The sequence below is a fragment of the Falco biarmicus genome, chromosome 10 (assembly GCF_023638135.1).
Source record: "Falco biarmicus isolate bFalBia1 chromosome 10, bFalBia1.pri, whole genome shotgun sequence".
Lineage (NCBI taxonomy): Eukaryota > Metazoa > Chordata > Aves > Falconiformes > Falconidae > Falco > Falco biarmicus.
In genome coordinates, this window is record NC_079297.1 from 7,601,403 (window position 1) to 7,627,381 (window position 25,979).

Consider the following 25,979-nt stretch of genomic DNA (forward strand, 5'->3'; position numbering starts at 1 on the left):
ACATGATGACAAATCAGCAGAGACACCGAGTGCGTGTGATTCTCTTGTGTGCCGGAGTGCCTGGGATGGGGCGCGGGCAGTGGTGCCCGAGCTGGAGGGGGGCAAGGGGCCGAGCAGCCATGCCCCATGCCAGATGGGGACCAGCCCTCCTAGAAACCTGCACCTGTGTTGGAAATGTCCTCTCTTCACTGGCTGCCCTGATTTTTCTTTGTTTGTTTGCAGCATTTTGCAAATATTGCACATCTTTGGGTTGGGGGTGGGGGTTGCACAGCAGGAGGAGGGAGCGAAGGCAGAAGAGTCAATCCCTGCACGGCCTCCCCGTTATTACTTGGCTCTTGTGCATAAACCCTGCCCTGTCCCAACCGTCTGTGGGTATCACACGTGGGCAAAACCATCCCAGGAAGATGCAACTGCACCCCAGAGGCAGCGATGACCCTCTCCTGTCACAAGGGAACTGCTAGTTAAAGTGGTTAAGTGGAATGACCAAGGGACAAAAGCAAGTGCCTCAACTGCCATGCTGTCGTGCGCCGGAGAGCTGTGCAGCACACACAGGGAAAGCCAGGGCAGCACCACCTGCACCCCAGCACCCTGCGCTGCTTCACTGGGTGCCTCTGTGTGCAGCAACTGCTTCCTCTACTGCAGAGCTCACACCAGCCCCATTGCCACCTACGCCAGAATTGGGCCATAACATCAAGGCCAAAAACCTTGGTGTTTTTAATGCCTAGGTTCAGCGGTACCAAGTTTGCAGCTTAAATGACTGGTGGTGGGCATCTGCTGCCTGCCCCCCAGGAGCACACCCGCCCCTCCATTTCTGCACACCCCTGCAGCTGGTGGGTCTTCTGCGGAGCGCTGTGTGTCCTTGGAAGGGAGGAGGCTGCCGTAGCTGTGCTAAGAAAAGGCAGGGATCCATCCTGGTTCTAGGAGCGACCGCTAAAAATAGCAGTATCTGTATCTGGAGAGCAGCGGGAGGAGGGAGAGCTCAGGGTCGGCTTACGGGTGGGGAGGCTGGCAGGCAGAGCAGGCAGGGAGGCTGGCAGGGAGGCTGGCAGGCAGAGCAGGCAGGCAGAGCAGGCAGGGAGGCTGGCAGGGAGGCTGGCAGGCAGAGCAGGCAGGCAGAGCAGGCAGGGAGGCAGGGAGGCTGGCAGGGAGGCTGGCAGGCAGAGCAGGCAGGCAGAGCAGGCAGGGAGGCAGGGAGGCTGGCAGGGAGGCTGGCAGGCAGAGCAGGCAGGGAGGCTGGCAGGGAGGCTGGCAGGCAGAGCAGGCAGGCAGAGCAGGCAGGGAGGCTGGCAGGGAGGCTGGCAGGGAGGCTGGCAGGCAGAGCAGGCAGGGAGGCAGGCAGAGCAGGCAGGCAGAGCAGGCAGGGAGGCTGGCAGGGAGGCTGGCAGGCAGATCGCAGCCAGTGACAGCACTGGGGGCACCAGCTGTTTCCCAGCACTCGGTGCAGAAAGCGGATCGCTATTCCCTTTTAGCACAGCCATGATTTACTGCTGCAGCTCTGGTGACGGGTTGCGGCGTGGTTCTGTTCATTCACCAGTGACAATGTAAAGCGGTCCCACCAGTAAGTTGGTTGGCTGCGTGCCAGAGGGCAGCATGTTCCCCACCTCTTCTCATCATCTTGAATATATCTTGTAATTTTGGGGGGACATAACCAACCTCTCTCAGCACTCCAGCTGTTATTCAGCCCCTGCAAAGCAAAACCAGCTCCCACCATGCCCAGGGCAGCTCGGTGCTAGGGGTGGGATGGGGACCCCTCGAGCTGAGCCCCAGGTGACCTTCACCGTGGGGGCACCACGCTTCTGGAGAGACGCCTGCAAGCCTGCCCTGCGCCTGCCACAGCGGGTAACGTGGGGAGTCTTCTGTTCATGGCTTTGCATCGGGCCATTTCACAGCTTCTGGGTCCTTCTCATCCCAGACCATTCCCGTGGGTGACCTGCCCACACTGATCTCCAAATGCCCGCAGGACACAGCTGCCCAGGCAGCTGCTCCCCTGTGCAGCAGTGCAGGTGGCATGAGCTGTCCCTGCAGCCACAGCCCCTCTCGGGATGGTGCTCAGCCACAGACCTGCCGTCCCCTGCCTGGAGAGCACGACCTGGGACTGCTATTACTTGCACCGGGATTATTCCAACCCCAAATCCTTAAAGACAAGCTCCCATTTCGATCTGTAGGATGGTGGTGGGTTTGTGTTCAAATCAAGGGAGTGGGGCAACGCTACCTGCACAAAGAGTCGTCTCTTGAGAGGTACAGAAAAATGCTTCATAATCCCCAGTGAGGTAGCTGAGCGGCATGGTCCCGCTCCCCGGCGGGGAAGGACACGGTCAGTGGGGGCTGCAGGGGCTGGCGCTGGAGGCAGGATGGCTCCCGGGGCCCCCCAGCCCCCAGCCCTCCCTGCCAGGCACTGTTTCTTAAGACAACCAAGTTCCTACTTGGTCATCAGAGCACCAGGATGGAAAAACAAAGGCCATGAGCCCAGAGAGCAAACTGCAGGAGCAACTGCACCCAGGGCTTGCACCCTGGGCTGATTTCAGGCACCGGGGGTCTTTTTTTTGTTTGTTTGTTTTGCAAGTGCAAAGACTAGGCTCAAAGTTGCAAGAGCCAGACCAGAGGGAGAGGCAAGGCTGGTCTGGAATTTTCAAATTTTCACGTCGCTTCATCTGCAGAACATGCCGGGGACCCATCGGGTGTGTAGGCGAGAGAAATGTTGCATCCAGGTTTGTCTTTCCGTGCGCTGGCAGGATACAGCTGGGCACGGCTGGGCTCAGAGAAGGTCTTTCACGATACCTGCCGGCAGGGCTTCCCCCGCCACACTCGCAGCACCCAGGCTCGATCTCTTCCGTGTGACAAGCACCATCACCTGCACCGTCCTCTTCAGCCCCGGCTGGCAAGCAGCTCTATCGGCCAAGAGAGCCAGGGGAGCACGCCGGGGCGAGCTGCCAGGGGCCTGGGGCAGTTTGTAGCACTTGGGGTAGTTACTGAAACACTCAAAAGTATCGTTGCAGTTTCTGCAGGCTCCAGGATGGTCACCGAAGCCTGAGGAGGGGAAAGGCTGGAGCGCAGTGCTCGGGCAGCCGCAGCAGAGGAGGGTGCGGATGGCCTGGAGGAGCACCACGTCCTTGGAGAGGAACTTCTGGAAGTTGGGCTTGAAAAGCAGGTACACCAGGGGGTTGTAGAGCGTTGAGGACTTGGCAAAGACGGCCGACAGCACAAAGGCCAGTGCTGGCACCTGGCTGGCGTCACCGAGGACTGCCCAGAGGGCCACGACGGCGTAAGGGGTCCAGGCAGCCAAAAACCCCAGGCACACGGCAATGCTCAGCTGGAAGAGAAGGTGATGGAGACAGCAATGCCCTGAGCCTCCTGCGGCACACGCGGGATGCTAACTGCTGCCCTCCCCCCACCTCAGCCACATGCTGAGACCCCGTGGGGTCACACCACAGTGGGCCCCTGAGCAGTTGCTCACATCCCCAGGGAAAGGTGCTTCTGGACCCATCACACTGGAACATCGGGATGTCAGACATCAGGACAGCAACTCAGCACGTCCCAGCGTGACAGCATTAACCTGCACTCGCTGCAGGCGACTCCCACCCTGTCCCACCTGGGGAACTCAGGAGCTGCCTCGGCCCACCACAGCAGACGGGTACGAAGCACCCAGGGACCCGCCTGGGACCAGGACAGCATTGGACTCCAGCAGCCTTTTGGCAGCACTTAAAAACCCTCCAGCAATGTGTGCTGGCGTGCAGACCGACCGAGAGGCTCTGGAAACCGGCCACGCTCAGACCCCCTTCCTCAAAGCAGACACAAACGTTTCATTCGAGGCCAGGCTTGCAAGCTGTTTTCTTTCGTGTTTGTGGCTTTTTTTAAAGGGTATCCACTTTTTTTTTTTTTTTTTTTTTTTACATATCCTTGGTAAATTATAGTATTAGCTCGTAGTCTGGGGAACAATGACTCATGCAAGCTCCTTTTGTGATCTTTTCCAATGTAATTTAAAATGAAAACTCCTCCACCCGATGGCTTTAAACAAGGAGAAATGTGTTATTACCCACAGATACAAACACCTGGAGAATTCATTGGGAACAGCAGACATCCTGGCAGAAAGGGTCCTGCCACGTTTGCCTGGGGCAGGGGCTGGGGCAGGGGGTTCCCAGAGACCCTGCAGTGCCCTGAGCCCCCCCCTACCTTCATGACCAGGCTGTGCACGCTGCGGGCTCTGCGCTGGGGGGAAACGTGCTGCCTGACGGCTCTCCGGGACACCCGCACCGTCCAGAGGATCAGCGAGTAGGAGACGAGGATGAGGAGGCAGGGGAGAAGGTAGCAGAAGATGAAGAGGGCGAGGATGTAGAGCGTGGCCTCCCTGCTCGAGGCTTTCCACGTGATGCAGCAGGCTGTCCCATAGGGCTCGGGGCCATAGCTGCCCCACTCGGCCAGGGGGGCCGTGGCAAACATCAGGGCGTACGCCCAGACGCACAGCAGCAGCACTCCGGCGTGGCAGGGCGAGAACTTGTTGCCTGTGGCAGAGGGATTGGGGTGAGAATGGCTTCCCATGGGCCAGGGGGAGCAGAGAGAGAGCCTTGTGACCCCCAAGCCACCCACACCTCCAGGCACCAGGGACGAAGCCAGCTGCCCTGGGACATGGACAGGGTCACCGGAGCAGAGCAGGAGCTGGTGCCGTGGAGCAGGCAGAGCCACACCGACACTTGCCCCAGGACACACAGGTATCCTCCTGTCCCCTTGGGCCAGTGGCCAGAGCACGGAGCCGAGAGAAACGTAAGGGTTTGCAATGGCAGGATCAGCAGCGCAGCCTCTCGCAGCTTCGGGAGGAATTGCTGGGAGGCCACGTGGCTGCTGGTGGCATGGGAGGGGACACTGCACCCATGGCCCCGCAGGGACAGGGCTGCACCCATGGCCCTTGGGCAGCTGGGAGGGAGCCTGGCTGGCTGCAGCAGCCTGGACATGGGGCAGGGACCACGCAAAGCCTCCCCAGACACTGCCACATGAAGGACCCTTCCCTCGCCGGCAGACTGAAGCACTGGGGGAGGTGTGTCTTCTCCTTTTTGACCCATCCCCTGTCAAATCTAAAACCCTGCTCTTCTAAGAGCTCAGCTTAAAGTGCTAAATCTTCAGCCATACATAGCAGTAACATTTTTCTTTGACCCTAAGCAATGAAAAGCACATTGAGATGGGCCATTTCCTCGTGGAAAAAGGGCTGGGGACCCACGGGGAGATAAGCCCAAGGTGCCAGGCTGCCAAGCGCCGGCTAATCCAGCGAGCAGAACCTGCGCGGGGAAAGCCACCGGTACCTGGGCTGCCTTTGAAAAGCCAACTTTTATCTTTATCTTTCCTTCTACCTTTTTAGTGATCTCCAGAGCTGTCGTGCTGGCACATAACCAAGGTGACTCTGCTCCAGCATTGTCCTTGAGGCACTGCGAGCTGCCGGGGACAAAGCGTGTTGGTGGCTGGCAACAGCCACAGGCTCGGGACAGCCAGACAGCAAGCCACAGGACGGGGGGTGAGGATGTACCCTGGGGTGCTGCTCTGCAAAGCAAACTAGTATCTTTGATTTCTTATTTTATGTCTATTCTTGGCCTTTAATCCAAACTCTATTCTGAAGATACACACTGGATGGAGGGTTGGCAGCTGAGCTGAGGAAATTAAGAAGCAACCACAAACAGGAGGAGCTGTAAATGTACAGGGGACATCCCTGCGTCCCCTCGCTTGCTCAGGTGCTCTCTGCAGTGCATGTCCTTTACAAAGACCTGGTGCCCCAGCTTAGAGCTGCAAACACTCACATTAGCTCTGCAGAGGAAGTCCAGGTGAAAATAGGGCTACAGAAGTGAGCTATAACACTGAAAACCCAGCTCTCTTGTATTAATTATTTCGGTGAATTAAATACATTTGGCCTATGGCTCTCCCACCAGGGACAAGGGAAAGCAGCTCTTCTTGCACCGTCACAGCTTGTGGCTTCCCAGAGCCTGCTCTAGTCTAAGCTCAAGTCTGTGCCGGGACATTTAACATTCTGCAACCTGCTGTGATACAGCAGCTGGGAGTTTTCTACGGAGGGAGGACAAGCCCCTTGACACTTTTTGGGGTGATGTTCCTGAGCCCTAGAGTGAAGCAGGGGACAGCTGGGATGCATGCACAGGGCATGGGCACAGGGTGCTGGGGCTCCGTAGCCCCATGCAGGTGGAGAGGAGTGAATACACAAGTGATCAAAGCCTTCAGAGTTTGCGGCACAAGTGTACCAGTTTTTCTCTGGGTACCCAGCCCCGAGCTGAAAGGCAGAGACGAGGAGCAGAATGAAGCCCCCATAACCCAAGGGGAAATGGTCAGCGACCTGCTACACCACTCAGACACACACGGGTCTCTGGGGCCGGATGGGATCCACCCGAGGGCACGGAGGGAGCTGGCGGCAGCGCTCACCGAGCCAACCTCCATCATTTGTCACCAGTCCTGGCTAACCGGGGAGGTCCCAACTGACAGGAAGGTAGCAGGTGTGATGCCCATCTACAAGAAGGGCTGGAAGGAGGATCCAGGGAACTACAGCCCTGTCAGCCCAACCTCGGTGCTGGGGAAGGTTATGGAGCTGATCACCCTGGGTGCCATCACGTGGCATGTGCAGGACAACCAGGGGTCAGGCCCAGCCAGAGTGGGGTTATAAAAGGCAGGTCCTGCCTGACGAACCTAATCTCCTTCTATGACAAGGAGACCTGCCTAGTGGATGAGGGAAAGGCTGTGGCTGGTGTCTACCTAGACTTTAGTAAAGCTTTTGGATACTGTCTCCCACAGCATCTCCTGGAGAACCCGGCTGCTCATGGCTGGGATGGGGATGCTCCGCGCTGGGTGAGGCCCTGGCTGGGCGGCCGAGCCCAAAGCGTGGTGTGGGATGGAGTCTCATCCTGCTGGTGCTGGGCACCAGCGATGTTCCCCGGGGCTCAGCGCTGGGGCCAGCCCTGTTCAATGTCTTTATGGATGATCTGGACGAGGGGATCGAGTGCACCCCCAGTCAGTTTGCAGACACCACCAAGCTGGGGGGGAGCGCTGGCCTGCTGGGGGGTGGGGGGCTCTGCGGGGGGGCTGGGCAGCCGGGCCGAGGGGCCGAGGCCACCGGTGTGAGGTTCAGCAGGGTCAGTGCCGGGCCCTGCCCGGGGATCACACCAGCCCCCGGCAGCTGCGGGCTGGGGCAGGGGGCTGGGAACTGCCCGGCGGGAAAGGGCCGGGGGGGCTGGGCGGCAGCCGCTGGGCAGGAGCCCCCAGTGTGCCCAGGTGGCCAAGAGGCCAACAGCAGCCTGGCTGGTGTCCCCAGCAGTGTGGCCAGCAGGACCAGGGCGGCGATCGTCCCGCTGTGCTCGGCACTGGTGAGGCTGCACTGCGAGTCCCGTGTCTGGCTCTGGGCCCCTCGCTGCGGGAGGGACGTGGAGGGGCTGGAGCGTGTCCAGAGATGGGAACGGGGCTGGGGAAGGGGCCGGGGCACCAGTCTGATGGGGGGCGGCTGCGGGAACTGGGGGTGGAGAAAAGGAGGCTGAGGGGAGACCTTCTCACTCTCTACAACTACCTGAAAGGAGGCTGTAGGGAGGTGGGGGTCAGTCTCTTCTCCCAGGTAACAAGCGATGGGACAAGAGGAAACAGCCTCAAGTTGCACCAGGGGGGCGTTAGGTTGGATATTGGGAAAGAGTTCTTCACCTAAAGGGCTGGCCAGGATTGGAACAGGCTGCCACGGGGGTGGTGGGGTCACCATCCCTGGAGGTGTTTAAAAGACATGTAGATGTGGCACTTAGGGACATGGGTTAGTGGTGGACTTGATGATCTTAAAAGCCTTTTCCAACCTAAACGATTCTATGGTTCTGTGTATTGACTGGGAATAGGTTGCCCTGGGGCAAAGCTTTCCCAGAAGAGGTGGATCTGGCCCATTAAAAAGAAAGGGGTGTAAGTATAGATCAGATAACACGTGTCCCAGCACCTACCATATGCTGGGTAACAGACCTTCAGGCAGCAAACCGTGCTGAGCACTGTCAGGCTGGTGAGGCTGCAGAGCCCGAACAAGACCCCGCAGAAGGCGTAGAGGGTGCACACCGCCTGGTTGAACAGCCACCTGCAAGGGAAAGCCTGCAGGTAAACCCGGCCCTTCCCCCCGCCGGGCGGCTGGATGACAGCCCCTGGCACTCGGCTGGACCCAGTGTTCCCCAGGGTCCCTGCTCTGGAGGAAGGCTGGGCATTTCCCAGCAGTGGAGCTGCAGCTGCTGGTCCCACACCAGAAGCAAAGCTGGCCGTGTGCGGGGTGGCTGCAACAGGCTGCATGGATACCGGCACCTGACTGCCCAAGCAAACACAGGCATGATCTTGCCCTAATTTGTTCCCTGAGCATCCCAGTGACAAGCACAGATGGAGCCATGGGTGTGGGAGCTGCCCTGGTCCATGCCGGTGCACACCACAGCAGTGCCCACACCGCGCAGGTGCTGCTTTGGAAACCCACCACCAAACCCCTTTTACAGCAGGTCTATGTGATGAACCAAAGGGACAGGGAAGAGCAAAGCACCCTGCTGTGGGCTGGCTGGCTGCGAGGTTACAGTGCCCCGTGCCACCAGAGTGACCTCTGGAGTGATCCCAGAGTGATCCCCTGTCAGGGATCTCCCCATTCCAAGACAAGGTTTTCAAACTGCACCCATGGCTGTTGGCCGGTGCAGAGCCATGTCCACAAGGTACCTGTGTGCAAAGAAGGAGGAGGTGGCCAAGGGGAAGAGCGTCACTGTCATGCTCAAATCACTGATGGCCAGGTTGACGATGAAGAACTCAGCAGGCTTCAGCATGGACCTCTTCTGATAGGCCACCAGCAGGAGCAGCGAGTTCCCAGAGAGGGACATGATTCCTGCGGAGAAGACAGAGGAACGGTGCTGTATGTAATGGGGCCGGGAAAGGAGCCAGGATCATCTTGAGATGTTTGGAAGCAAACACTGGAGATGTCTACAGAGGATGGGAAGGGCTTCCAGGCTTCCCTCTCTGGAGCGGGCTGACCAGGGGAGCCCACAGGACCTGCAGGGCTCTGTGAGTACATCTGCAGCTGCTTTACATTGCATATGATCCCTTCCCCTTCCTGAGATCCTACAGAGGCGTTTGGTAGGAGTGCAGTGATGGGATGAGACTGCAATGGGCTCCGGGTGCAGGATCTGGCCAGAGTCACTTCTTCCAGCTGGAAGGAGCAAGGGGGGCACTTCCTTCCAGCTAGATAAATAACAGGAGCTTTGTGTGATTGCTCTTCTGATGTGAGGCCAAGGAGCTGGGCCCCTTCGCCTTTTTAATTTCTTCCTGGCAATGTCACTCCTGTGAGTCTGTGTTGTCCAATATCATGGTAACAAAATAAACAAGAAGAAAGGCATTATGAAGATCAAGGAAAATCCAGACTAAACAAAAGAAGGCTCTTTGCTTGCTATTAGTGTATTTAAAACAGCAGCAGCGATTAAAATTCTGTAACAAGGGCTTTCTCTCTTTTTTAAATTACCTATTTGTGCTTTCATTGAAAAGAGGTTTCTGTGTCCTCAGAAGGAGGATCTTTGCTGCTCTTGGGACAGCTCGGGTAGGACAAGGGTTTCTCCCTAATGAATCAGGCTGTAAATTAAATACCATGGAAAGAATCAGCTTCCAAAGCCGCTGAACAGCCAACACTAAAGTTCCCCTCAGGAACATGATTCCAGGACCTGGTCAACACCAGAGCTTTGGAGGCTCTGGAGCTGCTGGAGGACAGAATACTGAGATGTTTATCCTTCTTCCCAGCCTCACAAGGCGTCTTTCCCACAGAGCTAGTCTCACATCCGTACTAAGTACATTTCATTAGCTTTACTAACTCTGAAGAGCTGTAGGTGCCTATAGGGCTGCTGGTAGTGCCAGTGGCGTGAGCATCCCTTGGGCTCCCCACCCTCACAGGCATGCAAAACTCTTCTAGCATTGGGAGACAACTTGCTCAGGGCTCAGAACACTGGAAGGCTTTTCTTTGGCCATCATTCACTTCTGGACCGCACCACGCAGGTCTAGGCCACCTCAGAGCACACCCCAGCCCCTCAGTTGTGCCTGCTGGCTTTTCAGTGCCACTAACTCCAAATCACAGGACATTCACCAGCATCTTCTGCTGAAAGCAAGGGCCGCTCAGGTCTAAATACCTTCAATACTCACGAAGCTGGCAGCGCTAACACAGCCCCTATCCATCTCACGCTGGGTGGCTGCGGTAGGAGTTACAGCACGTTCCTCAAACGTTGTTCAACTTTCCAAATATTTAAAAACATTAAGTGGTACTTGCAGTTCCCCTGAGAGGGGAATGCAGCCCCCAAGCTTTGGCCAGATCATCCTTTTGAGCAACCTAAGGCTGACACAGGAAGGGCCAGTTTGATTGTTCTGCTAATGACTGCACACTTCTGGAAGCATCAGTGACTGCAAAAGGCCTGAATGTCTCTGGCAGGGACACAGGTATAACAGGCTGTCCTTGCTTACCAAAGACTAAATAGAGTGTGCCAAAGATCAGGTCTTCTCTCTCCGATAAGGTGGAGATGAACACTGAGGTGTCGGACGCATTTCCCATCTGCAAAGCAAGACACAAATAGAAGTGAGAGTGAATTCTGGCTAATGAAGGAGTGTTCAGCTTCCTTGCTTCGCGGGGAGGACAGCTCTGCGCCTCGCTCCTGGCACTGCACGATGATGGAGCCAGCAGCGTGCAGCCCCCCAGCCCCCCGCTGCAGGGGTGGCTTTGTTAACGCTGGTGCAGCGCTGACCTAACCGGCTGGGCAGGGGGCTGATAACAGGATCGGGCTGGTAATCTCACGTGATTACCATTTCTTCAATTACAGATTTTACTGATTAGGATTAGCCTTTGGATCTAAATTTTCTTTGCCTCAGCCATGTGCTGACCGCAGCAGGCGCTGTGTGCCTGGCCGCGGGGACCAGCTGCTCGGAGCTGGAGGCCTCGTGTTCTGCAAAGCCCCCCCTCCTCCAGGCTTGCCCCGTCCTTCGCGTGCCTCCGCCTGTCCCTGTGTCCACATCAGCGTAAAGACTTGGCCAAAACTCTCTTTGTTATGTGGCCAAGACCTGTTCGTGTGCCGTCCTGGCGGCATATTAATTGCCTCTACTGTGAGACACGCACTGTGCGTGCTGAGAAGAGCCTACGCACACAAGGGGACTTGCAACAAGCTGCTGGCCAAACCCCAGCCTAGGAGACCCCACAGCTTGGGACAAAAAGGAATTGTCACCCCGATCATCACTGCTCCTGCCTGGGACCTTCCTTGTTCAGCTGGAACTAAATCTGCTCCATGCTGCCAGCAGTGCAGGCAGTGAAGAACGTGAGGGTGAACCCATGTATTAACAATAAAATAAAATAAAAAAACCAGTAGTAAAAAGTCACTCCCTTTCTCAGGGTGCCTGTCTCAATCATTGAGCTTTATCGAACTAATTAGTTTCCCTGTTATTCTGTGCAGCTGAGCCAAAGGTTCCCAAGTGCTCAGGGAGTTAATAGGGGGTAGTCTAGCAGAACAGCAGATGTGTTTCAGTATATTCACTCCCTTCACTGATAACAAGTAAATGGGAAAATATTTTGTTCAGGTGAAGAAAAAAGAAAAGAGGGGGTGAGAGAAAATAATGGTTTAATTATATGTTTCAATAGCTGTTAGCTTGCTTGCTGGGATGTTTAATGCATGCAGTATTCCTGCCTCCTTCCCCAAGGTCCCTCCCTGAACTGAAACCAGTGCCCTGGGAAGGAGCAGGGGCTGGGGGGAGGCAGCTGGGGGCAGCCGTGGCATGGTCCAACCCTGACAAGTGGCATCAGGCTGCGGATTCGTGCCCCGGTGCCTGGTTTTCATAGGGCCACACCGTGAGCTGGAACAGGGAACAGATCTGGCCTTACGGGGAGGAGGTGGGTAACAGCAGCATCCCCAGCAGAGATTCCTACCTGGCCTCTGAGTGCCGTGAGGCGGCTTGGGAGCTATCGCGTGGGCCAGGAGGCAGGGACACGGAGCCTTTCCACGGGTTTTGCTGACACGGACTTCACCAACAGAGCAACTACCCTTGTTATCCGTACCCCGGTGAAAACACCTTCATATCCAAGGCTGCATTCAGAGAGATGGAGCTGATTACTTGAAGTAACGAGTAAATCTGCTTTCAGTATAAATGTACTTTAAGACAATAATTGGTGTTAAAGTGCCAAGAGATCCTGACAATAGTTCTTCATTCTCTGTGTTATTGGCCCATACAGCCAAATACCAATGGACAAAGGTCATGGCTTTCTTGGGTTAGGTGGGCACACAACCTATGGGATGTTTACAACTCGCATAGTTTCACTTACTACTTTTCAGTGAGCCTGTCTCAAGCATCTGATGTTAAGCAATCTAATATTTTTATGGTCAGTGCCTACATACCATGAATATGATGGAGCTGCCTTTGCAGGCCAGGTAGGATGCTGGTTAATATAGCTAATGGGAGTTGCAATGGTCATTCGTGGTTCTCAAATCACCCTGTTGAACTTCTGGCCTCTCTGGGTGGTTCCTGCTCCCCTTATGAACAGAGACAGTGGAAAGCAGGAGAACTGGTCTGTGCAAAACAGTCCCAACAAGTGTGTGCTCCGCAGGGAGAGGTGCCATGCGCCGAAGACCGAAGGAGCAACAGCAAGCCAGGCTTTGGCTCGCTCACCCTAGCAGACATGGCCAGAGCCCTTGTGCTGCTGGCAGAGTCCCTCATCCTTGAGACACATTTTGCCCAGGTTACTGGCTGGACAGCTTGATGTAAATGTGATTTTAAATTAAGCTCCATTTACATTGTCCTGCTAAACTGACAGAGGTTCTCAGGAAGCTGTGTGGCACACTTTCCTCCTTCCCCAACTCATTTGTTGGCTTTTGGTGATGAGAAAGAGATCCCGTATCGTTTTGAAAAGCCTCATCCTCCTGCCTGGGTCTGGAAAGTCAGTCTGTGGCACTGTATGGACACTGTGAAGGTAAACATGCACAGCCAGGGGGTCTAACCACTCCTATTTGGGTTTCCTAGTACAAAAGAGCCACAATCCTGCCACAATCTTTCACTTCAGAGAGATGACTACCACACCTGGGACTTTTCTAGTCTTTTGTTGTGCAAAACAAAGCATTCATTTAACAACAGCACGTGCTTTACTAAGAAACTAAACCCCAGCCATTCTCTACTGGCTAGGAAGAGGCTGGTAGCCCTGGGGGTTCGATATGCAAGCACCTAGGGCAACAAGCGCCCAGCAGTGTGATTGCCCAGGCAGGCTGGCAGCCACACAGGCAGTTTGCTACTTGAACATATCAAATGTCCCCTGTCTTGTTACCAGTACATAGAAATACAGTACGGTAACTTCTCATGCATTATTACTTGAATTTACGTACATGCAGTTTTGATGTTCAGCCTTAAATATTCATTACCTTTTAATAATTGCCTGCTAAAAGGTGTAAGAAAATATTAATATTTGCATCTTAGAGGCTTCCTACTTTAAATAACATAGTGCTGGTGTCAAAGCAGCAACTTGACTTGGAGGGCTTCTCGCTGCCAGCCCAGCACACGGTTTGCAGGTGCTTATTCCCCGGATCCGCTCTTCCTTTTGCTTTCCTGGCTGGTGGACATTGCTCTCTCATTTCTGCTTTGGCACTGGTGTAGCCTTGGACCACTTTAACACATTTGAATGTCCTCATTTGCATGATACAGTTCAGCTGCATCAATTTGCTTTTCTTAGCAAATACAATTCACAAGGTGCTTGCTTTACACCCCTCCTACCTTCTCCCTATTCATCTGGCCCGGTCACAGTGCAGAGAACCGAGCCCCCTCAGCGTGGCCACACAGCAGAGATGCTGCTTACGAGGTTATGAGAAGTCACTGTCACCACCCTCCGCTTGCCTGGGCTTTCCAGCTGCTCTGGGCAGAGTGCAACCTCCCTGGCCATCCTCGTAAATGTCTACACAACATAATTACCAGGGCACGCAAGGTTGGAGTCTGAACAGCAACGGGCCAAGATCCACCCTGAGCTCTGCTTAGAGGGAAAAGAGTTTAGGCAGGAATTTATCTCAGCTAATAGTAACCTGGGAAGCTGCACGCCATTCCTTCCCCCGTGCTGGATACCCAGGGAAGCAATTCACTGCCTGATCTTTCTGCACCACACTAAAAGCATCTCAGGATAAGTCAGTTTGCTCAGCTCGCCACCTGCTCTCAGGCTTTCACTTACAGGTTTATGTTGAAGGTGACTGTCCCCTCTCTGCGTCCTCAGCATGACTGATGGCACCTGCAGCCCTGGGAAGTTCCTCCCTGTCTGCCCGTCTGAGGCACTGGGACGTGCTGGTGTCCATCCAGGGTGGCCTTTCCCATTTGCTCCCTGGGAGCTTGGGGAATAGAATTGGCAGGAATCCTGAGCGGAGCCCATGAATCCCAGACAGAGGCACCAGCACAGACGTGACACCAGGCAGCTTTAAACTGTCCCTCCTCTGTAACCAGCCCGGCTGCTGCGCTCCTGCCAGCTTACACCCAGTGCCAGCCAGGCTCTGGGCATCACCTACACGCTGCCTGACTGCAGAGGAACAACAACATCACATAGGAGGAGAGCACAGTAGCTCTGTGATGGGCGTTTTCTCCCTTTACAAGATCAATCGTGCCAACAAAAAGACGTTCCTGGATACCTGGCACCGACCCTGCGATGTGGGCCCCTTGCAAGCATTCCATGTGCTTTCACACCCGGGGTTCAAGCTGAACCTCTCCCTTCATTGACTGTCCAGTGGAGACTCAGGTTCTCCCTTGAGATTTTCACTGACAATCCTGACTTGTTGGACACTTGTGCTGGAAATCCCTAGCAGGAAAAACGGAAACATTTCCCAGCCTTTCTTCACCTGCCCTGTGCGAATCTTGTCCTCAGCCTCAAATCCTCACCATATGATGCAGTGACTCATAAAGAACAGCAAAATCAATGGGGCTTGTGTTCAGGTTTTGTTTAAAATCTTCTGAGTCATTCTGTCTTAGGAAAAGCAGCAATGGCAAATCTGGGCTTTAGTGGAAGGCAGCTGGTGGACGACAGACAGCTACGGGATCTAAGGCTTTAACTGAAGGGTGCAGGCAGAACTGATTGGATGCTGCAGAAAAGTTCCCTGATAAGATTTCTCCATCACAAGGACGCAGAAAAGGTTGGAGCCCAGCTTCTCCCTTTTTCAGGCCACCCTCTAAAAGGCTTGTGAGGAAACGGGCTTTCCTCCTCACCAGCACATGCAGGAGCAGGCAGGGCTGGGTGAGAACATCACTCTGATGCATATTCGTAATTGTCAAGGTGAAAAAGCTGCTTCAGAGTATTTAATTTCACAACTAATGAAAATCCAATCTCAATGTGCTTTCTATGATGAATGTCCTTAGGAGTCCACCTCTCCCTTCCTTGTGTGCCAAAGCATTTTAATTGATGCTAAAGTTAAATTTATTAGAAAACCACCAAGTTATTAGACCCACAGTATGACACTGTGGATGTGGAAAGAGAATGAGGGAGGAGGTTTTGCTACATACTCATCAGCTTCAAAGTTTCTCTTCAAAATTTCTTGAGAAAGTGACTCTTTCTTTCCCCTTAACCACAAACAGATCAAAAATGGGCAGAGCTCCCACAGGCACATTTTGGACATGGGCATTAAGACATGAGCCTGTGCCTTTGGGACAAATGCACGCACTGTTGGGCAGCCCTAGTTACAGCACTTGTCCACACAAGTGCCTTCAACGATGCCGGTTGCTCTGAACATCCCTATATGCAAGAGATTGCGAGGGAGGGAGGTGCGGTTCCTGGCAACAAGAGCCCTGTGACAGTGCAAACTGGGCGAGACCCAGCCGAGGGGTCAGAGTGCTGCAGCTGTGTCCCAGGCTGCAGACTGGCACCCAGGATTGGGACTGGGAGTCACCCACCCTGGGAGCAAAGCTGGTGTAGAGGAGAGTGAACCTAGCAGGAGAGGAGGATGTGGAGGTGATGGAGACTGGCAGCCCCCCCTTGTGCTATGGGTGGGCAGGAGGACAGAGTGCTGGTGGTGAAAGGGGGCTGCTGGCTTCATCTCCTCCACAGAGCACCTTGGATGCTAAATGCTTCTCTGCCTAATAAGAATAATTTCCCTTACTCTCCTGTGCTCTTTGGAGGGTAAAGAGTGTCCATGTAGAGGGACAGGTGATTTATACTTTCCTGTACCACACTAAGTGACTCTGGCCATGAGAATGACGTCCTTCATTAACCTAATTGGAAACAACCTTCATTTAGGGCTGAGCAAATCATTCCTGAAATTCTCATAATGCATTGTTCTCCCTTAGGCCATATTTTATTCTTCCTCAAGAGCCCTCGGAAGCAGACACGCTGAACACAGCACACACACACCACCTCTCTGAGATGCTTTAGCAAAGTATATGTGTATTAAGAACATGGAGCCTGGGAAAAAGGAAGGACTTTGGTCACACAGCTGCACTGGTGACAAGACAGGGCAAAGCCTAGCACAAACAGTCTGGAAGGAATTGTTCCTGCTCCTCAGCGTGCATGCACACACGCAGCAAAGGAAGAAGAGAACTGGCAAAGCCTGCAGGACTTTTATTTCTTTCAGAACCCTGGCAGGTCTCCATCCTACCATACATCAGGGGACCTACAAGTGTCCTCTGAGATCAAGCTGGCAAATAACAATAATCCAGGGGAGAGGAAATTATATTTCTGACATATTACTTCGGATAGGCCTTATTTTTATGGCTGTGCTTGAGCTATTTGTAAAGCACGCATCTTTCATTGTGATACAGAAAATGATAAAAATGCATCACGTGCACTGATAGATATGCTGATGTCATTGACACACGGACAATAAATCAGTTTTACAGAAATATGGAAAGTCATTTTTGCATCTGGAAGTAAATCATAAACTACATCCTGTAGACATACTGTAGCTATGTGCAGCGTACAGGCAAGAGAAGGTAGGATCAGTATAAAAACTATAGCAAAAATCTCGGACTTTGCCCTGCTGCATTCATGGGGGGCTTGTAAATCCTTTCCCCCACAGACAAATTAGAAGGTGGTCCATTTGTCTGAGCTACTCTGTGAGGGGGATGCTGGTGTGGCTCCTTTACACCTGGCCCCAGGAGGTGCTTCCATGGTCTTTACCCTCGTGGAAACAAGACAGTGACTAACCTGCCTCCCTGCCAGTTCACAAATTCCGGTTCTGTGCTGGAAACCAAAGTCCTCCCTCTCTCTGGGCTGCTCCCTCGGGTGAGCGTGTGACAGAGGGGGACTCGCACAAGCCTCCCTCTCTGCTGTCATGTTTAGTATTAAATCACAAGCTGCAGAAGTATCATTGCAGGTACTAAACACATTCACATTCATTTCTGACAGGAACAGCTGCTGGAGTTTTCTTCCAGTTCAAAAACATTTCAAAAACACGACTATGCTCCATCAAGACTAAAACTGTAACTCCTCTGGGAATGACTTCAGACGAGAATGTCGCATCGGGGGCTACCCAGCCAGCACAACGCAGCCCTTTAAAATCAAACTGCCTGGCCACGTAGTCTTTGGACATACAAAGCTGCTGTTGAATTTGATTTAAGCTTCAATGCTCAGACTCTGTTCTAAGAAGAGACAGACTGTGAAAGCTCCCTTCCCCTCAATTTAATCAGACTTCAAAATGAGATGAAGTTTTCCAGGCAGCTGCTGCCACAGGTACATTACCAGGAAACCCTTGTATTCTGCATCCCAGAGCCTAATCTTGTGTTTGCTAGAAGAATCAAACCTAAACCTCCCTCACATGTCCACGTCCGGAACCTGGGAGGACACGGGCATGGCTGGCTGGACTGGCCTGATCACATGCACCATGTCTACCTGAAAAGCCACGCGTTTTATTTTGTGTGATTGTTGGTTTTGCCCTTTTCCTCTCCAGACTTGGACAGTTGCTTTTCCTCAGCCAACGTGCCACAAAGCCAGAGCCTTTCTTGGAGAAGAGGAGGAGGAAACCTGATGAGCCTAGAAACTCAGCTGACCTCCAGTCTCTTTCAATAGTAAATAGCAGGAATCGATTTCTGCAATTCCTAGCATGGGGGAAGCTCAGACACCACTGCCTGCCTAGCGAGTAAAGCAAGCCTTAAAAGTCGTAGAAGAGCAAAAGAGCACGGCTGAGTGACTGCTCAGCTCCTGAAGGACAGGTTGCAGTGTAAGGCAAGGCAGCCCTCAGCCCCCTGCCCAAAATCGCTTTGTAGATGACAGAGCTCTCCCGCGCCAGGGCTGCCCATCCTGCCGGTTACAGACAAAAGGAGCCTGCTTTCTGCCACCCCGGTAGCCACCTCGGACTCTTGCAAGCCCCTTTGAGAGGCGATGCAGTCCCATGCACACCTCCCCTAAAGTGCCCAGTGGGATGTATCACTCGCACGCTCAAGGCTGCCTGGGGGGGAGCGGAGCTCGCACCCAGGACCCGTGCCCACCCGGGACACGCACCGCCCCGGTGCTGCGCTCCAGCACCCCGCCGGGGACACAGCGAACGGGGCTGGGGTCCCGGGGTCGCCTCCCTCCTGCCGCTGGGGACACGCACGGGGTCCGCTGTCCTCCCCACGCCCGGGTGCGCGGCGGCACCGTGTCCCTCCCGGGGTGCCCGCGGCAGCGCCCCCCCCCGCGGCCGGGCCCCCCTTACCTCTCCCGGCGGAGCCCCCGGCGCAGCCCGCCCCGCTCTGCCCCGCCAGCAACTCGCTGGGGCTCCCGCGGCAGCTCCGCGGGGGGGGGGGGGGGGCGGGGCAGGTTCCGCGCCCGCGGAATCGCGGCGGCTGCACCGCAGCTCAGCACCGGCGGCCGCGGACAGCTCCGCTCCGCTCCCGCACCGCCCCTGCCCGGCTCTGCCCGCCCCGGGACCTGCCCTGCCCGCCCCGGGACCTGCCCTGCCCGCACCTGCCCGCACCTGCCCGCCCCGGGACCTGCCCTGCCCGCACCTGCCCGCCCCGGGACCTGCCCTGCCCGCTCCGGGACCTGCCCTGCCCGCCCCGCGGCGCTGGGCACAGCCCCCGGGCAGGGCATGCTGCGGGTCGCCGTCCCCGCCGCCGGGCAGCCCTTGCGCTGCAGGGCTGGCACGGCCAGCTCAGCCCGGGCACCCACCTTCCCTGCACCCCGCTCCCCAGCACCCTCCTCCCCGGCCGCACAGCCCTCCCAGCCGCTATTCTCATAGCAAGGGAAACTGAGGCACAGAGAGAGTAGTTCAAAGCAGCACCCTGGAGCCCCTGCATCCCCAGGCTCACTCTCCCCTCCCCTCATCCCCCCTCAAAGGAGACAGGCTGGTACTTCACTCACCTCTCCCTGAAGATCTGGCTGGCCACCCGGCACAGCCCCATGCTGTGCTGTGAGGTGCTCCAAGGACATGCTTGGAGTGACAGAGGAGACGAGGAGGTGGGGATCGCTGTGCGGAGCCTGTTGCCAATTGGAGCTGGGTTTTGTTTTCCACCCAAATCATTTGACCTGTCTCTGCTTGGCAAAACACGAGTCACAACCATCACTTAACTGCGTGCTTCGTTAATTCTCTCCACACCAAGAGCCTTCCCTTGGTTGCCAGTTAGACATGGGACCAATATCAAAAATCCTAGTATTCATTTTTGGAGCTCCAGGCATCGTCAGGATTGCTGGTCAGTTTGGATTTGGCTGCTTAAATTTGCTTCAGAAAGGAACCCTGGAGCTGGAGAAATACATAGCAATAGCCTTACGCACCCTATGTGCTTTGGAGAGAGCCTACATGAGAAACGTTTGTGGATTAAACAGCTATGTAAATAGATACATACTGAGATTATTATAAACGGAAAGTTAGTTGTTTGTGTTCCAGAAACACAAAGGCCTCAGCCAAGTTTGAGGCCCTGCTGCGCCGTCCCCTCCTCATGGCCAGAGTTAACCCAAAGACCCCGACGTCCCCCAGGGAATGTGCCCCATCTTCTCCCTTTCACCTGGGATAGACCTGAGGGGCATGACGTTCAGCGACATGCCAAGGGACACGGGCAGTCCTTGGCAGAGTCACAAGCTCACACAGGAGCAGCAGCACTTCCCACTCCACACCACACCGCACATGGGGACCACAAACAGTTACTGAACTTTGTGGGCACATTTGCACAATCTCATTATTTTTTCAGCATAGTTTCCTTGGGAAACAGACCTCCACCTCAGCCTGTCTCTCCTCAGCAATATCACTCCTCCCCAACAGCACTCCATTCGTCAGCCGCTCTCACCCAGATTTGGAAGAGGGATTGAAGTCCTGGAGATAATTTAGTTCCCACCTGCTTTGTGCAGTGAGGAAAGACCCGCGGGAGCTGGCTGAGGAGGTGAGACAGCTCAGTGGAGATGTCACGGGGCAGGTGGCTGATCAAGCAGTGCCCACAGAGCCCTGCTTGCTGCCTCCCTTCTTGTCTGCGAGAGATTTTGAGAGAGAGATGGAGGAGCCAGGGATTACAGAGGTGACGGGACAGAAAACCAAACCTGCAGGAAATGACTTCATAAGGTCGGCCGTTCATGGAACAGGTTTTTTTCTTCAAGCCCAAGCACACAGTGAGCTGCACTTAAACCCAGACCTACCACGCTCCTTCAACATCACTTTTTTACGGCAATGGTCGAGGCACGGAGCGTGTCTGTAAAAGGAGTACTTTTGATCTGGGATTTAACCAACAGGTTGATCTCTAGAAATGAAAATTGACCTGAAGCATAATTCTTTGCTGTGAATCCTTGAGTTTTTGGTATAGCCTTTGTTATCTTAAGCATCTAATTTTGTTTTCTAAGCTCTCCCTTCTTCCTCCCTCTTCCTGCCCCCCCCCCCAAAAAAAAACCCCAAAAAACCCCAACCAAACAACCCCCCCCCCAAAAAAAAAAAAAAAACCAAACCAAAGAAAGAATGCACATTTGAATTTGGGGGACACACAAAAGGAACAAGGACCCAATTGACAGCACATGACCACAGGACAGTGGAGGCATTACGAAAACAACAGGAGAGGTATGTCAAACCTACACAGTGTCACCTGTCCCAGAATTAAGACCTCTGGCTGCCAGTCAGGAGAGCCTAAAGCGGGAGAGCCTTGCCAAGCAGGTCACAGCCTGTGATGAGGCAGGCGACCCAGAGCGCCCTGCTCCCTTTCAACACCAACATGAATCCCAGCGTGGGGACTGGAATCCTGTTTCCTTTTTCTCTGTCTCTCCCTCTCTGCCCTGTGGGCCACAGGAGAAGGCTATCCAAAAGGTTTTGATTCATCTTTGGCCACCTCCTGAAGACTCCAGCTCCATCTCAAGACTGTAAGTACTCGGCTTTGCTCCCAAGCCACTGCAGCCCATTTGCATCAGGTGAGGCAACTTTGTACAGCAGAACCTGTTGGTCTAAGGTCTTGGTTCCAGCTATGCCTCCAAAAAAGACCAGGGTTTAAGTCTCTCAATGCCCATTTAATTGTGTTCTCCTGAGAAGAACAGCTTCGCTGTTAGAAGATACTTTCTCCAGATTCTTTTCAAAGTCTGTACTAATCAAATCAAAGAAGTTTTTTCATGTAATTAAACACACAAGTGCTTAAGAAATTGCAGCATAATTGCACAAAACTGAGGGGAACAGTAGTGAGCACAGGGACACGGGAACTCCCCTGCTCACCCATCAGTCACCAGGACACTGCAGCAGCTGGTAGAAGCTCCATGTTAACACCACCAGCCTCCACACCTAGGGGTAAGCTTTCTAGCTTCCACCTTTGAAATGAAGCTTATGGGCTCTTTTTCTTTCAACAAACTTGAAAATGAAAAAAAAAAAAAAGAAACCAAAATAAAATTACCACGGCTCTTCCAAATGGGTATCTGGGTTCTTCTTCAGCCAAGGGAAGCTGGTAGGGGAAGAAAATGCACATGCACACACTTGTGTAAAGATGCTACGTCCTCCTGTCCAGAGGAACCCAGCAAGTCATGTTACAAGCAGAGAGTAACACGGTTCACCTCCTAAAGCTTTCCACCAGCTCTACACACAGTGACAAAGACCTATAAAAGCCGCCTTGTTTTGCAGCTACACCATACAGAAATGCTATATTCACTGCTGCTTGCTCAGCCTTTCAGCCTTGCCGGGCAGGTCTCTGCTCCCTCAGCACACAGCTCTCCCCCCATGGGGCTGGCTTCGCCTGCCCCCCAGCTGGCCCGCTGAGGATGGGGGTATCACTTTGGCACCAGGTGAGGAAGGGACAGTGCAGCCCAGCTGCCACCCCTCAGAGGTGCTTTGCAGCACGGTGTCCTTGCCCAGCCTCAGCTCAGCATTTCTTAAGCCCAGATGGTGAGAAGTAACCTGAAACCCATGTCCCTGTGCCTTTTAGAAACTGCCAGCTCGCCACCAGATACGGGACCCTTTCCTGGGAGCACCCCATTAAAATGCTAGCAGCACAACTCCGATAGTGTTGGAGATAAGGAGGAGATGAGACTCTAAGAACCATTAGTTCGGCTCTGTTTGGGCTTTGTTCCCTGTGGTTGTGTCCTTGTGCTGGAAGACACTAAATGCAAGAATTTGTAAGCACAACAGTGCATTCAGTTGTTTAAACTACATAATTGTGCACCTACTTTGTGCGTGCAAATGTTATAACCTTTTCTGCGCAGATAGGGCATTTTGACACACAAGCATTCATTACAGAGATGTGCCTTTACACTTAATTTACTTGTCTAATTATTGTACATTGCAAACAGACACCCAGCCATGCCTCTCTTCTGCATATCAACCCTGATGCCAGCGGCAATCTCTGGCTGGGAACTCTTGTCCTTACTGCGGTACATGGTTTGTGATAGCGAGCAGGGAAAGCTGTTTTTAAGAAGCCAAGGACAAGAGGATACACGGCCATGGCCAGTGCTGCCGGTGTTGCTGGGTGCTCAGTTCTCTGGCTATTTTTTTTTGCATTGATGGTGATCTGAAAAGCCTTCCCGGAGGTACCAAAGGGACATGGCAGAGCATGTTTTCTGAGACAAAGGAGGAGGGATGCTGCTGCCCAGCTAAAGATAGCAAGCCAGCTTATCAGATCTGTAAGGAAGTAACTTCGATAAAGATAAGACAAACAAACATCAGCTGGGGATAGGGAATATCCTGAGAGAACAGTGGAAGTTCCCTGATACCAGGAGACTAAAATGATCCAGGGTGGAGGAGAAGAAGAAACAGATCGGTGTGGCGGAGAGTTAATTCGCATGCCTGCTCTGCTGTGGAACAGGTGTCTGACAGGCCATCCGGCTACAGCACCATTAGAAGAAAATGCCAGCATAATATATTAAGATATTCTAATTGCTACATCTAATTATGAAGAAGAGTAAATCACCATGAAAAAATAATCTGTCAAATAGAGTATAAACACATAATTGACAATCAAACTGAGAGCTGTCATCCATCTTCAGAGGCTGCTGCCGTGTTTAAAAAGACACTACTTCTACTCATGAAGTAGAAGCGTGCTTCTGGAGTTATTGTAAAGGCCTATTAATCTGATAAATCTTTAAATATTTCCATAGATCTGATCCAAAAACTAAAACTTTGTCAAGTATATTTTCTCAAACTGAAGACCAGCAGGACTCTGCATTATCTAACTAGATTTTACTAAGGCAGCTGGACAGATGTTTATAACAGTGCTTTGTGAAACATCTGGTACTAATCTAACTAAAGAATTTTTAATTAGCCACTGATTTCCTCAATAACACAAAAGTCTAGACCACCTGCCATGCCCACAGACAGATCTAACTAAGCCAGGGTCCCTAAGAAGGCAGCATGAACCTGGCAACTTGCCCCTAAAGCTCAGATTTTTACACCCTTGTTCATATCTTGCTCTTCCTCCACCGAAGGCCACTGTCACGCAGGGATGATGCCTTCAACCAGGCCTGAGTTACATCCCCACGAAGTGCCCCTAGGGCCTCATCCTTACTGTTTTCAGTGAGCAACTCGTAGCAATTCTCCACGCTCAGCCTGGAATTCAGCCCAGGCTCAGGAGGCCCCAGCCAGCTCCTTGGGTCGATGCTGCTGGTGAGCACAAACATCTGCCATCCCACAGCCAAACCAGTCTGCATCTCATGGCAAGATGGTCGTGTTGGCACTGGTGACAGGTCTGAGAGTAAGCTGCAGCCAGACAGGCTGCTTGGAGAAGGAATCAAGCAGCCCTTCCAGTTTGTGATGGCTGCCCTAATGACCAAGGGTGAGATTTTGGCTTCTGCCCTGTGAAGGGAAAGCTCTGTGGATATGCTACGTGCACCCACAAGCTGCTTCAGCTACATAAAAATGCTATTAGGCTTTTCCTTGTTATTGATCCATCGCTGAGGCAGCAAGTGCCAGTTCTACTGCACAGACCCCCAACATTCCCAAATGGTTATTGGTCCTTTTAATGTATTTATCTATTTTGGTTTTTAGAAGTGAAGGGCTGATGGAGTTCAGATTTCCATTTAGGATTTCTACAGCAGCACAGCTGGGAAGCACTTTGTGAATCTATTGCATTTTAGTGCACTGGTGGTACAAATGCTTTATCTTAAAATTAGATGAGGTTATCTAGTACCCTCTGTGAGCACTTCCACCACTGATGGACCAAGAGGCAGGACAGACTCCACATCATTGCAGTCAATCATGAGACAGACTATCCTGAAATCCATGGACTTCCTAAGTGGCCTGTTCCTGATTAGTATTGGCACTGAATTAATCTCTAATGATCTCCTTGGCTCAGGCTAAGTCCTGAATCACAATTTTCTGCCTTCTCAGTCTTAAGCTGTGGTGTTACTCTTCCTTTTTATGAAAATATGTGGTTACCCCTACTTTAAAGGTCTCTGGCGATGGCAGTACCGAATACAGCATCCACACAGGTAATTATTCAGGCAAAATGTCCATGAAATCTGTATTGCTGGCAGATAACATTGCTTACAAATTCCTACTTACATGAGTGACCTTTACAGGCAATGAAAGGTGCAGCCTACACCTTGAACTTAAACCTACACAACGCTTCTGATCACATATTTCAGTTTTAAAAAGGGACAGGCATTTCTATCAGAAAACTGTAAGGAGACAACACTTAAGTACAACACTTACTAACATCCAGCAATGTTAGGAACTCAGATAACTGAGCAGCACATGAAAATATCATTCCCCCTCAGCATAAAATTATTGAGTTTGAACATTAACATCATTTTAACACGCTGAACCTGGATGTCAGGAGCAGGTAACTGTGCATACGCATCATTTGCACATACCATGGCAGCAGTGGTACATCTGAATGTCCAGTGAAACGTTTCATTTCCATTCCAATGACTTCTAGGAACAAAGTTTTACAGAAACCTCTGAAATGAGAAGACCCTCAGCACTAAGCCAAGAAATAAGAAGTTCTACCATGCTTGAACTAGTGTTTCAGCTAAAGGAAGGTTTGTAACTGTTGAAACACAAGGCTTGGACTGGAGGGGCTGATGTAGAGGAGTACACTGTTTCCTGCAGTCCCTACTGCAGCGACATTCATGTCAGGCAGAGAAACAGAGCAGACAGTCATGGATAGGATTGCCTTAAATCACTACAACTAGATTTTCCAGAGCTTTCAACTTGGTAACTCAGACCAGCCCCTGGCTGCCACACAGAGATGTTAACCGGACCGTGCCCAGTGACTCTGTACTGGCAGCAATAGATTTGCTTCCAGCATTAGGACTCTCAGTTTCCTTGGTCACCTCTGCTTGCCTCAGTTTCCCATCTCAGAAGAAAGCAGACTGCAGAGACGTCGTGAGGCGTAATTTAAATCTGCAAAATGTGTTGGCATCGCTAGCTAGAGCTCTGTTCTGAAAGTTTAATTTTTAGTTATCATACCCTAAACAAAAAAAAAACCAGTCAGAAACATGCAAATTAAAATTGCACCATTAGCAGAGCCTGCAAGAGAGACTATGTTTAGCTTCTTCATTAAGCAGCAGTGACAGATACAGATTGGGAACATGTCCCATAGCGTGAACATGAAGCCCAGCTGCAGTCTGAGGTGTAGCAAAGCCTGGAAGAACCACAGTTGTTTGTATGCAAATGACAGTTGTC

The 25,979-nt window shown here is 52.8% G+C and overlaps 1 protein-coding gene across 7 annotated transcripts in view; it reads right to left on the minus strand.

Annotated features, from left to right (window-relative positions):
• Window positions 1-1,153: 1,153 nt before the first annotated feature.
• The window catches only part of LOC130156003 (opsin-5-like), a 45,049-nt gene continuing 20,223 nt past the window's right edge, over window positions 1,154-25,979 (minus strand). For 3 of the 7 annotated variants that reach the window (XM_056354065.1, XM_056354068.1, XM_056354066.1), the window contains 6 exons: window positions 19,271-19,649; window positions 10,468-10,555; window positions 8,692-8,854; window positions 7,953-8,080; window positions 4,171-4,499; window positions 1,155-3,310 (listed from right to left, as the gene is read on the minus strand). In XM_056354065.1, coding sequence (XP_056210040.1) covers window positions 2,756-3,310; window positions 4,171-4,499; window positions 7,953-8,080; window positions 8,692-8,854; window positions 10,468-10,555; window positions 19,271-19,339 — 1,332 coding nt within the window. In that variant the 5' untranslated portion in view covers window positions 19,340-19,649 and the 3' untranslated portion in view covers window positions 1,155-2,755. Of the gene's footprint in view, window positions 3,311-4,170; window positions 4,500-7,952; window positions 8,081-8,691; window positions 8,855-10,467; window positions 10,556-11,914; window positions 18,734-19,270; window positions 20,774-25,979 lie in introns of those variants that run through there. The other 4 variants (XM_056354070.1, XM_056354072.1, XM_056354071.1 and 1 more) reach the window with 4 other exon arrangements.